The 13,256-nt window shown below is 55.5% G+C and overlaps 1 protein-coding gene across 1 annotated transcript in view; it reads left to right on the forward strand.

The window, feature by feature from the left end:
- The first annotated feature begins 1,842 nt into the window (after positions 1–1,842).
- Positions 1,843–13,256, forward strand: part of LOC147747106 (vitamin D3 hydroxylase-associated protein-like) — a 337,273-nt gene continuing 325,859 nt past the window's right edge. Inside the window, exon 1 of the mRNA XM_086952357.1 lies at positions 1,843–2,322. Within this exon, the coding sequence (XP_086808483.1) occupies positions 2,095–2,322 (228 nt within the window). The 5' untranslated portion in view covers positions 1,843–2,094. The remainder of the gene's footprint in view (positions 2,323–13,256) is intronic.

The raw sequence follows: 13,256 nt of genomic DNA on the forward strand, positions 1-13,256 counted from the left end.
CTATTGCATTGATCGGAGCAGAAGATGCTTTGGCTTTAGACATATTAGTATCAGCAAAGGTAGTCCTTGAGATGACAGACAATGTGAAGATCCAGACGAATACAGGAGTAGAAGGGTGACAGCACTTACTTAGACGGATATGAACAGCGTTCTTGGCCCTGCTCCTGCCTCTTCGTGCCGATGAGGGCCGTAGAGGGCCCGCCCTTTGCCCGGGCTTAGCTCCGGGCGTCCCGCTCGCGTCCCGCGACGCGGGGGTGCTCCTCCTTTTGAGAGCCTCTGTTGGCGCTCTCTGAGCGCTGCCGCGTCACTCGGACGCGCCGCCGCAGTGCCTGCCGGGAGTTGGAGTCTCCCGGAGCGGCGGCGCGGAGTCGATGGTCCCCTGACTCTTGGCGGTGGCGGCGGCGTGGACAATGGCTTCTGCCTTCCTCGGTGAAGTCAGGTAGGTGATTGTGACTCTCGGCAGTGGCGGCGAATTGCTAGTGGTCTCCCCCGCTCTGCCGGGGTGCTCCTCCTTTTGAGAGCCTCTGTTGGCGCTCTCTGAGCGCTGCCGCGTCACTCGGACGTGCCGCCGCAGTGCCTGCCGGGAGTTGGAGTCTCCCGGAGCGGCGGCGCGGAGTCGATGGTCCCCTGACTCTTGGCGGTGGCGGCGGCGTGGACAATGGCTTCTGCCTTCCTCGGTGAAGTCAGGTAGGTGATTGTGACTCTCGGCAGTGGCGGCGAATTGCTAGTGGTCTCCCCCGCTCTGCCGGGGTGCTCCTCCTTTTGAGAGCCTCTGTTGGCGCTCTCTGAGCGCTGCCGCGTCACTCGGACGCGCCGCCGCAGTGCCTGCCGGGAGTTGGAGTCTCCCGGAGCGGCGGCGCGGAGTCGATGGTCCCCTGACTCTTGGCGGTGGCGGCGGCGTGGACAATGGCTTCTGCCTTCCTCGGTGAAGTCAGGTAGGTGATTGTGACTCTCGGCAGTGGCGGCGAATTGCTAGTGGTCTCCCCCGCTCTGCCGGGGTGCTCCTCCTTTTGAGAGCCTCTGTTGGCGCTCTCTGAGCGCTGCCGCGTCACTCGGACGCGCCGCCGCAGTGCCTGCCGGGAGTTGGAGTCTCCCGGAGCGGCGGCGCGGAGTCGATGGTCCCCTGACTCTTGGCGGTGGCGGCGGCGTGGACAATGGCTTCTGCCTTCCTCGGTGAAGTCAGGTAGGTGATTGTGACTCTCGGCAGTGGCAGCGAATTGCTAGTCGTCTCCCCCGCTCTGCCGGGGTGCTCCTCCTTTTGAGAGCCTCTGTTGGCGCTCTCTGAGCGCTGCCGCGTCACTCGGACGCGCCGCCGCAGTGCCTGCCGGGAGTTGGAGTCTCCCGGAGCGGCGGCGCGGAGTCGATGGTCCCCTGACTCTTGGCGGTGGCGGCGGCGTGGACAATGGATTCTGCCTTCCTCGGTGAAGTCAGGTAGGTGATTGTGACTCTCGGCAGTGGCGGCGAATTGCTAGTGGTCTAGTGGCTAGAGCGCTTCGTTACACCAGACGGTGGGTCCCCTTGCAGTATATGACTCCAACTTTATATTTCCTCCTTGCATTTTGATCATGCCACAGTGGTTCAAACAGAGATGTTTAGCAGACATTTTCTGAAGTATGGGTTTGACACGGATATATTAAACTCTTGGTGGTCGATCTGGTTGGTTCACAATTGCAGTGACAGAATGCTATCTTTGTCAGAGTAGAAGTGTTGACTCGGACATTCGATACAGTTCAACAAAATCCAGGGAGTTTAAAATGTAATCCCTTCCCTGGCTAGTGCAGAAGTGCACTTTGGACCCGAGTTTGCCTCTCACGTGCCAATGACGTCACAAGAACTCCACCGGGGAAAAAAGCGCTCATTCATAAAGGCAAATGGTCGCGAGTTCAAGAGGTTATCACTACAGCATATCATCTGCTCGGTTGTTTACCTTATTGCATCAGCACTAACTGTGGCGAATGGGAGGTGCCAGGGGCACTCAGCAGGCTCTTTCCACTCCGAACGCTCTGAAATAGTTTCTCCCTTTTGCTGGTCAGAGGCACATGTCAGTCTGCAGAGCCGGGCGCACTGACTGCAGGGCTCGGCGCGGCAGGGATCATGCAGGGTCTCGCAATGATGGTGCCAGAGAAGGTGCGCGCGCTCCTGGCTGACCTGCGCGTGGACCCGCTCGCGCTCTCTGCCCTAGTCTGCTGTTCAGCTCTGTCCCTGGCTCTGCTGAAATGGATGGGGAAGCAGAGGATCCTGAAGAAAATGGAACGGGCTCGGCGGCGGAGGGACGAGGCGTTGCGCAAGATGGAGAAGGCGGTGCAGCGGTTCCAACAGCAGGTACTACTACTGGCGTCTCTATCTCTTGCACGCGGCGCTGCTCCCGCGAGAACTGCGGACTTTCTTTTACTTTAGCTAGTGGTCGAACGGAGGAGAAGTGAATTTACGCGGAGGAATGTGCTTTCCAGTGTGATGCGCCTTGGTGCAGATGTTTCCGCTTTATAAAAAGGAACGTGTAAAGACGGATTGCTTAAGTTATGCACCTTCAACTTTTAAAGTTAACTCAGTGGGTTCAGCTCCCCTGTCTCTGAAGAGATCTGACGATCAGTCCCAATGTTTGATCTAAGTAGGGCCAACACAGCTGTTCATCCATCCAAGGTTCATATAAGTATAAGCCACTTTTGACTTGGTAGTGATAATTATTAATTGAACACAAACATGTTTTAGGTATTGCACGTCGGAGTGATAATGATACATAAATGACACGAATAGATATGCATAAACGTATTATACCTGTGTACTTACAATTGTAGTTGGGAATTTCGTAGCTGTTAACTGAAATGCCTTAGAACATAAACCTATAATATGTCGTCATTTGATGGAAACGTGTTGATATTCTTTGAATCTCCATATGCCACGAGGCAAGGGTAGTCACCAAAACACAGCTTCTTCTGAAGCAAAATTAGAGATAAAGACCTAATGTTGGGACATTATTTACCACTCCAAATTGGAAACTGAATACCAGTGCTGTAACCAAGTGGTAAACACTTGACCCGATGGGATAGACTATTGGTACATTGCAGCCCAGTATCTCAAAATGTAGCAATCGTGTTTCGGCCCGCATGCTCGCACCAGGGTCAGACTGGGACAGAAAATAGGCCCGGGCACCAACATAAAAGTGGCCCCATTAGTAACTTGGTTAGCTGAAAAAAGTGGCCTAGGTTTGCAAATTTGGGCAGTTTTAAACTTCTAAAGATGTGTTTTGCTAAGCATAGAAGACTGCATGGATCTGAGCGTGCTGCAGGCAATGTTTGTTTTCATATTAGTAGATAAATCAACAGTAGAAACCAGCCCAGCAGACCGTAAAACAGTCCCAGAAACAGATGAAAAAACAGCCCTCACCCTGACCTCTCCAACCAGCCCGACGGGCAATGCCTGATTGTCCTAAAGGCTAGTCTGACCCTGGCTGGTACACGCAGCAGGCTCTGCATACTTTCACTATTCTCTTTGGCAAGGAGCAGCAAAGGGCTCCTATTTCATTTCCAGCAGCCTATGCTTCACTTCACAAACAATATAATTCGTATTGTGTGCAAGTGGAGCCATGGTGGGAAGCAGTAGCAAGTTGGAATCTGTCAGCGCCTGGGTACCCTCATGGGAGATGAGCAGCGGTCTACAAATCCACCTTATATTACACTCAGCAGTCCATTAAAGTGAAAATAATACCCCTGCAGTATTTACTTCATAAGTTTAAAATATATAAACAGAGTTTTTTAACCCTTGGGCGCGGCCGCAATTCTGCACCTGTGCGGCAGAATCGCGAGTGGGCGGGTTTATGACGGCCCCAAGCCGTCATCAGCACACGCCCACCGTAGTGCATGACGGCTGGGGGCCGTCATCAGCATCAAAGGGGTTAGAGTACCTTTGACTTTCTCAGGCTCTAAGACCTATGTAACGTTTGTAGGTCTACATATGTTAGGTAGAAATGATAGGTTTTTCTAGGTGCATACCAATATCACCAGGGTTCGAGTCGGGGGTACACGCAGGTACACGGCGTCCCCCCACTCTTTTCACAGGCGTGGATGCTGTCCCACCAGCCAAGAAGTTGGGCCCCACAGAAATATGCTGATCTTGTCCTGGTATAATTTTCAGACACAGGGACATGTTCAGCAGCGCCTGCATGTTTCCTGCTTTCCATTCCCAAAAGCAACGTGCAGGCAGTGAGGGAGCCTTTTTCACCTCCAGCTGGAACGAAGTTAAGGGGCCTCCTTTTGTTCGTGTATGCTGACAGGGGGCCGCCTGGAACCTTACATTTAAATGTAAATGCCACGGAGGGAAACAAAGGCACACAGGTTGCCTTCTCTTAACAGGTACTTAGGAGAGGCATGCGTTTGCCTTTGTTCCGTCCCTGTATATAAATGCAGACACTGTAAGACTGTGAGATGGGTTAGTCTGTCCCAGTATTTACACAAATAATTTAAATAGCACTATTTTATTTCATTTATAGCGCTACGTCATGAGGTCATTTGCATATTGTCTTACTTGGACAGTCCCTCCACTTCTTTTGTAGGATTTGTGCCCTGAATATTGATTGATTGATTGCTTTATTTCGATATGCATATATCATAAAAGCGGTACAAAAGATAAAAACAGCATGTCGAAGAAAAAGTGTGACTGTACATTAGATAAAAGAGTAAAACACATTTGATCAGCATAAATTAGTTAAAAAAGGATTAAATCGATATTGGCAGTCTTCTAAGTCTAATCAACCAGGCCCATTTTAAAAACTTGGCAACAGCACAAACAATAGGAGGGGCTGTGTTGGTTAAAAGAATCCGAAGGGCAACAGAGTACTGGCGAGTACCCAATTCTCTGCATATAGGTCCAAGCCAACGTGATCTGGGGCGACCATAGTCCGGGCATTCGAAGAGAAAGTGAGGCACCGTCTCTGGTTTGTCGGGACAGAGAGCACAATAGCGTGATGAGGACTGGGATTTATTCCACCTGGAGCAGAGGTCGGCCAAGGGAAGGGTTCCTAACCGGAATTTGATGTACAAGGACCGGTCCATGGCGATTGTTATTATGTCCATGTACGGCTCGTAGGCAACGACATCTTTTATCAGCAGAAAAGCTGCGGTGGTTTTGCAGTGCTGCTGATTAGTGATGCGCTTCACACGAACCCACTCCCCAAAAAGTTTTTTTAAGGTCTCCTTCGGGGGAGCGGAGTGGCTATGCCAGCAGGAATCCAGGCCTAGGTCCCCTAAAAGGTGTTTAATGTCCTTCAGCCATTTAATCCTGTGCCAACCGTCGGAGTGCATCACCTCCGATAGGCCATCAGCATAAGATTTTAGCTCCGGTACCCTCCACAGGCGAGCCCAGAGCAAGAGGGGTCGAAGACGGGCCTGGTCCCTTATAGCTTTACAGCCAGTATCCATGAGCACAGGGATAGTCGGACTACTCGATGGAATGGCAAGGAGATCTTTAATGAATTTGTTTTCGGCCTTGCTCAATAAATCCACTTTGCCTAGGCCCCACAGTTCGGCTCTATAAAGTGACGCAGGGACCGCACGTGCTTTATATATATCAAGTAGAGGGGCAACACAATGTTTTGTTGAGTTGTTGAACTCCTTAAGGAGGGCCCCCCCACCCTTTTGTGGGCCATTGTCATTTTATTGATGTGGGCGGTCCAGCTCATCGCGTCGTTAAGTCGAATTCCCAAGTAATCGAATTCTGCCACTCTTTCAAGGGGAATAGAATTTAGAGTGGGAGGGCGGCCAAGTTTGCGAGGTGGATGCATAACTAGGTACTTGGTTTTTTCCACGTTGATGACAAGTCCCTTAGTGGTGCAAAAATCCTGGAAGCGATTCAGTAGTGTCTGGAGGCCTTGGGGGGTTTTAGAGATGAGGAGGGTGTCGTCGGCGAACAGCAAAGTTGGAATTTTTACGCCTCCCAGAGTGGGAGCGTCTGCTGGTTCGCCGAGTAGATGATCTACCACCCCGTTGATATAGAGGGAGAATAGGGTGGGGGCCAGGACACAACCCTGCCTTACTCCCCTCTCGACCCTGATCTTATCGGTCTTTTCCCCGTTCAACCCCCATCTGACCTGGGCATAGGTGTTGTTATGCAGTTTAATAAGGAGGTTTAGAATATACGGGGGCATCCCTAGACCGTGTAGCACCCTCCAAAGTTCCTCCCTAGGAACCAGGTCAAAGGCAGTCTTCAGGTCAATAAAGGCCAAGTAGAGACTGCCTTTGCCTAGCTCCACCACCTTCCAGTGTAGTAGCAGGAGCCTAAAGACCTGTTCGATAGTTCAGGTGCCTGAGCGGAACCCGGCTTGCATATCGGACAGGATGTGGTTATCGTCCACCCATTGTGAGATCCTCCCCAAAATGACTTTCCCCGTCAGTTTCTGGCTTGAGTCGATTAGGCTTATGGGCCTATAGTTCCCAGGTAGATCCCGGCTGCCCTTTTTGTAGATGGGGACGACCTCAGCGCCTTTCCAGGAATCTGGCACAGGGCCTCCCACAACGATTGCATTGAGTAGTGCAGAGATTAATACCCCCCATTCTTCCGGATATGCCCGGAGGATATCACCTGGTAGTCCATCCGGACCAGCTGCTTTTAATGGTACCAGGGTTTTAATCTGCTTTGTGACATCCAAAACAGAAAAAAGTTCCAGGTCTTGAACTAGGGTAAAGGGCGGGAGGTTAAAAGGGTCGTTTAGTGTGCCTTCAACGGCAGAGTAGAGTTTTTGGAAGTGGGAGAACCATGTCTGGGCATTAATGGTACAGGTCCTCAGGGTGTCATTGGGACGGTTCCTATTGCCCACCAAATCCCAAAAGCCTTTGGCATCTTTCCCACGACTGGCAGCCAGGAGGTCCTGCCAAAAGTTGTCCTCCCACTCCATCTTTGCGTTTTTTTGGCAGAGTGCATAGTGTCTCCTGGCCACCCTAGTCCTGGATGGTAGTTTGGACTTGACTGCTTCAATGAGAAGTGACTTTGCCTCCCTGCACTTCTGATTGTACCAGCCCTATCTAGCTCGTGAGCTTGGATTCCTTCTGTTCTTATTAGCTGGAACTACAAAGAGGTCACTGATTGCCTGGGTTATGGTGCAGAACCTTGGGGCCACCTCTAGCCACCCATCCTCTTGGGGGTCAAGATTGACTAGGGCTGAGGCAAGAAGCTGCCTAATGGCAGAAGTTTTCTCCTCTGAAAGTGCCAACTTCGCCCACTTTAGCCGCCGTCCACTGTTGGCGACTACCAACCGGTCCGGGGCGGGGTTACGAGAAGTTCTGGTCACAATGCTAGTTAGCCACCTGTGAGATAAGGTGAGAGAGAGGAGATTGTGGTCACTCTCGACAGATGGTATAATCACCATGTCCTCCACCATGCTCCACAGGTGTACGTCAAGGAGAAAGTAATCAATCCGTGACGTATGCCCTGGCCTGTTGTAGGTATGGGCCCCAGCTTTGTCGGACCTAGTCCTGCCATTGGCAGCCCTCAGACCAAACTCCATAGCTATTGAGTTGATCTGGAGGGCCACTTCTGTCCACTTTTTAATAGGACTGAGTTCGAGGGACGGGATCCCCCACCTGGTGTCGTGTTCCTCTTGCTCAGATAAGATTTCGAGGTCCAGGGGCTCAAAGGTACAGTTGAGATCGCCCGCCACCAAGGTACAGGACCTATGAGGTGACGAGCGAAGCTGGGCTTCTAGACAGGCTATTACTGGGGATTCTCTACCCCCCTTTGTGCCTCGGGCATAAATGTTAAAGATATTTAGGATGACTCGGCCCTGGGGATTTTTCAGCAGTATGTTAAGGAGATCCGGGCATTTGGTATCCCGCTCCACCACCCTGCAGTTAAGTCCAGAAGCCACCCAAATTAAGAGGCCACCCGAAGGGCGGCCCCTACCAGTTACACTATGAACTGCCGGCAAAAAGTGGGTGGAATATCCTGCCTTGTGCAGGGGCACCCCGCTCCAGGTTTCCTGGAACAGGCATATGGAGTATTGCTCCACTAGCGCGTTCCAGTCCGGCAGCGCTAGCTTCCTCTCGAGGCCCGCCACATTCCAGCTGAAAACCCTAAACGTGGGGTCCGTCACAGCCGCAATGCTACAGTCCTCGACAGGGGGCAGCGTGTCCACAACACCCACAGCAGGGAGGCTAACCAGTGGGTCGGAAAATGCCCTGGTCTCCCCTTGCTCTTTTACAAACTCGGCAGTAGCCTGGCTTTGTGGTATAGTTGGGGGGCTACGGGGTTTAAAGGAGGGGGTAGGCTCGGCAGCAGGACTCAAAACCACAAGGGCCTCCCCGGGAGCGTCACAGAGTCAGCAACCCCAGGAACCCCAATTCTGCATCACTGGAGCTGGGTATAACTGCTGTGGGAAGACTCTCGGGGAAGGATGACCGTGGATGATGTTTTGAGGAGGGGGCCCAACAGGACATAGCGGGGTGGACAGGACCGGCCTAGGGTAGAAAAAAGTTAGGTCGACATCATCGACCCCCATGCCTGCCGTTCGGCCTTGGGAACATATTGAGTGGGCGGCTCTTATATCTTGAAAATTGACCACCACGCAATCTCCCTCAAAAGGTTTCTTCCCATGCCCGATCCAACCCACCCTACGCACCCCAAGGATTAGGCCATCTACACCCAGTGGAAGTGGTCTATTGGTTTTCATCCAGTGGATGACTTTGTTTTTTAGCGCCTGATGTGTTTCTTGCTGTGATTCTTTTAGGGGGGGGACTTTGGTGAGGACAACAACATACGGGTGGCATTCGGGAGGGAGATTTACCGGGGGGCACTTGCGTGACGGAATCTGCTGGGTGGCCACTGGGGGAGGATTTTTTGGCAAGGAGGAATTTTTAGACAGGGGGGGATTTTTGGGCAAAGAGGTGGAATGGGTAACCCTAGAGATTGGTGCTGCTCCATTGGTTTTAACAGGCGCAGCGGAAGCCGATTGCGCATTTGGACCAGCCCCTTTCTTCTGAGAGATCTTTTGGGCAGGGTTCGGCGCAAGTGCCGTCGCTTCTGTGGGGGGAGTGCTGTGCACCTGAACTACGTGAGTGGAATCACTCGGCATTGCCTGCTTTGCACTGGCTAGAGGGGCTGGGGTAGGAGCTTTCCCTGTAGCCAGTGATTTGGCCGGCGGTGACGACTGGACTCTGGTTGTTTGGCTTACTGGGACCTCTTTAGGAACATTCCTATCTGGGTTGGTCTCACTAGGCTTAGGATGCACTTTCAGCAGGGTTTTCAGGGAGAAAAAGTTGTCCCTAGTGGCCTGTTCAAAATTGTCCAGTCTAACCCCCAGGCTCTTAACTTGTTCGAGTAGTGGGTTAAACAAAGACTTTACCAGTTTCTCGAGAGACTCGAGGGAGGTACCCTGTTTTGGTAGGGCCGGTGTTACTGGAGGCAGGGGGAACGGTATCTGGGACTCAGCTGCGTGCTGGGGAGAGCTAGGAATCCTGAGTAGTTCCAGCTCTCCAGCGTCTGGGTATAAGGTGCCCCTATGGGGCTGTGTCCTAGAGCGCTTGTAGAGCATGGAGTGGTTTCCCCTCCGAATGTTAACCCCCCTTTTCCTTTTCCTATGTGCCCGTGAAGGTTTAATTTGGGGAAATGGTTGTGGGTCGGGTGGGGGAACAATAGGATCCGAATGAGACCTGTTATCGGGAAAGCTGGCTAAGCAGCTGGAATGTCCAGCAGCTATAGCCTCAGTACAACAACTGCCTGGGGAAGGGAGTGATATGAGGCTTTCAATCCTGTCTAGACCTGCCTCTAGCGCTACAATGTGTTGCTCGTCAGATGGGTGCCCAGGCGGAGGTAGGCTGGAGATGGTAGTCGGCGGCGACAATGCATGTGCCGCAGCTCCCAAGGATGAGCGCTTAGATGGTAAAAGGTCAAGTGAGAGGTGGCGTTCCGTCATTGCGATCTCCTTTTCAATGACGTTAGCCACCCTGGTGATAAATTTGTCCATTGTGCCAATCATCGTGGGGCCCCCTAGTGCACTTGCTCCACCGCCCCTCAGGGCTTTACCGGATCTGGTGGACATAATGGATTCAGGTGCTGCAGTTGGGCTCAGAGGGATTGGGGCCAAAGGAGTCGATGAAAGGGGGGTGGCCCAGCCCAGCCTCTGCCGGCCCCGGACGGCCACAGACGGCCCGCCCTTTGCCCGGGCTTCGCCCGGCGTCCCGCTTGCGTCCCGCAAGACGGGCTCTCCTCTGGTCTTGTAGAGTGGCGGTGGGGGCGGGGCACGCAGGGGGGCGCTGACCGATGACTCGTGGTCAGGCAGGGACTCCTGGGATAGCGAGTCCCTGCTGCGCTTACCCCTGTAGCCTCCTCTGATGACGGTCTCCCTCGGCAGCCAGCAACCAGGCAAAGGCAAGTCCGCGTTGGTGGGTCCTCCCACGGGCGAGCAGTCCACAGAGACTCCACAGCCCACAGAGACTCCACAGAGGATAGAGATGTCCCAGCGAGTTCTCTCCACGTCACAGGTACGCCGGGGGAGAAGGGTCACAGGCAGGCTGGTTCCCGCTATGCTTTTAGTGCTTGCCGGTGGGGGCGGGGCACGCAGGGGGGCGCTGACCGATGACTCGTGGTCAGGCAGGGACTCCTGGGATAGCGAGTCCCTGCTGCGCTTACCCCTGTAGCCTCCTCTGATGACGGTCTCCCTCGGCAGCCAGCAACCAGGCAAAGGCAGGTCCACGTTGGTGGGTCCTCCCACGGGCGAAGCGGCTCCCGCGCAGCGGGAGCGGCGAGCAGTCCACAGAGACTCCACAGCCCACAGAGACTCCACAGAGGATAGAGATGTCCCAGCGAGTTCCCTCCACGTCACAGGTACGCCAGGGGAGAAGGGTCACAGGCAGGCTGGTTCCCGCTATGCTTTTAGTGCTTGCCGGTGGGGGCGGGGCATGCAGGGGGGCGCTGACCGATGACTCGTGGTCAGGCAGGGACTCCTGGGATAGCGAGTCCCTGCTGCGCTTACCCCTGTAGCCTCCTCTGATGACGGTCTCCCTCGGCAGCCAGCAACCAGGCAAAGGCAGGTCCGCGTTGGTGGGTCCTCCCACGGGCGAAGCGGCTCCCTCGCAGCGGGAGCGGCGAGCAGTCCACAGAGACTCCACAGCCCACAGAGACTCCACAGAGGATAGAGATGTCCCAGCGAGTTCCCTCCACGTCACAGGTACGCCGGGGGAGAAGGGTCACAGGCAGGCTGGTTCCCGCTATGCTTTTAGTGCTTGCCGGTGGGGGCGGGGCACGCAGGGGGGCGCTGACCGATGACTCGTGGTCAGGCAGGGACTCCTGGGATAGCGAGTCCCTGCTGCGCTTACCCCTGTAGCCTCCTCTGATGACGGTCTCCCTCGGCAGCCAGCAACCAGGCAAAGGCAAGTCCGCGTTGGTGGGTCCTCCCACGGGCGAGCAGTCCACAGAGACTCCACAGCCCACAGAGACTCCACAGAGGATAGAGATGTCCCAGCGAGTTCCCTCCACGTCACAGGTACGCCGGGGGAGAAGGGTCACAGGCAGGCTGGTTCCCGCTATGCTTTTAGTGCTTGCCGGTGGGGGCGGGGCACGCAGGGGGGCGCTGACCGATGACTCGTGGTCAGGCAGGGACTCCTGGGATAGCGAGTCCCTGCTGCGCTTACCCCTGTAGCCTCCTCTGATGACGGTCTCCCTCGGCAGCCAGCAACCAGGCAAAGGCAGGTCCGCGTTGGTGGGTCCTCCCACGGGCGAGCAGTCCACAGAGACTCCACAGCCCACAGAGACTCCACAGAGGATAGAGATGTCCCAGCGAGTTCCCTCCACGTCACAGGTACGCCGGGGGAGAAGGGTCACAGGCAGGCTGGTTCCCGCTATGCTTTTAGTGCTTGCCGGTGGGGGCGGGGCACGCAGGGGGGTGCTGACCGATGACTCGTGGTCAGGCAGGGACTCCTGGGATAGCGAGTCCCTGCTGCGCTTACCCCTGTAGCCTCCTCTGATGACGGTCTCCCTCGGCAGCCAGCAACCAGGCAAAGGCAGGTCCGCGTTGGTGGGTCCTCCCACGGGCGGAGCGGCTCCCTCGCAGCGGGAGCGGCGAGCAGTCCACAGAGACTCCACAGCCCACAGAGACTCCACAGAGGATAGAGATGTCCCAGCGAGTTCCCTCCATGTCGCAGGTACGCCGGGGGAGAAGGGTCACAGGCAGGCTGGTTCCCGCTATGCTTTTAGTGCTTGCCGGTGGGGGCGGGGCACGCAGGGGGGCGCTGACCGATGACTCGTGGTCAGGCAGGGACTCCTGGGATAGCGAGTCCCTGCTGCGCTTACCCCTGTAGCCTCCTCTGATGACGGTCTCCCTCAGCAGCCAGCAACCAGGCAAAGGCAGGTCCGCGTCGGTGGGTCCTCCCACGGGCGAAGCGGCTCCCACGCAGCGGGAGCGGCGAGCAGTCCACAGAGACTCCACAGCCCACAGAGACTCCACAGAGGATAGAGATGTCCCAGCGAGTTCCCTCCACGTCACAGGTACGCCGGGGGAGAAGGGTCACAGGCAGGCTGGTTCCCGCTATGCTTTTAGTGCTTGCCGGTGGGGTGCGGGGCACGCAGGGGGGCGCTGACCGATGACTCGTGGTCAGGCAGGGACTCCTGGGATAGCGAGTCCCTGCTGCGCTTACCCCTGTAGCCTCCTCTGATGACGGTCTCCCTCGGCAGCCAGCAACCAGGCAAAGGCAGGTCCGCGTTGGTGGGTCCTCCCACGGGCGAAGCGGCTCCCGCGCAGCGGGAGCGGCGAGCAGTCCACAGAGACTCCACAGCCCACAGAGACTCCACAGAGGATAGAGATGTCCCAGCGAGTTCCCTCCACGTCACAGGTACGCCGGGGGAGAAGGGTCACAGGCAGGCTGGTTCCCGCTATGCTTTTAGTGCTTGCCGGTGGGGGCGGGGCACGCAGGGGGGCGCTGACCGATGACTCGTGGTCAGGCAGGGACTCCTGGGATAGCGAGTCCCTGCTGCGCTTACCCCTGTAGCCTCCTCTGATGACGGTCTCCCTCGGCAGCCAGCAACCAGGCAAAGGCAAGTCCGCGTTGGTGGATCCTCCCACGGGCGAGCAGTCCACAGAGACTCCACAGCCCACAGAGACTCCACAGAGGATAGAGATGTCCCAGCGAGTTCCCTCCACGTCACAGGTACGCCGGGGGAGAAGGGTCACAGGCAGGCTGGTTCCCGCTATGCTTTTAGTGCTTGCCGGTGGGGGCGGGGCACGCAGGGGGGCGCTGACCGATGACTCGTGGTCAGGCAGGGACTCCTGGGATAGC

Source organism: Lissotriton vulgaris, chromosome 1_1 (genome assembly GCF_964263255.1).
Source record: "Lissotriton vulgaris chromosome 1_1, aLisVul1.2, whole genome shotgun sequence".
Taxonomy (NCBI): Eukaryota; Metazoa; Chordata; class Amphibia; order Caudata; family Salamandridae; genus Lissotriton; species Lissotriton vulgaris.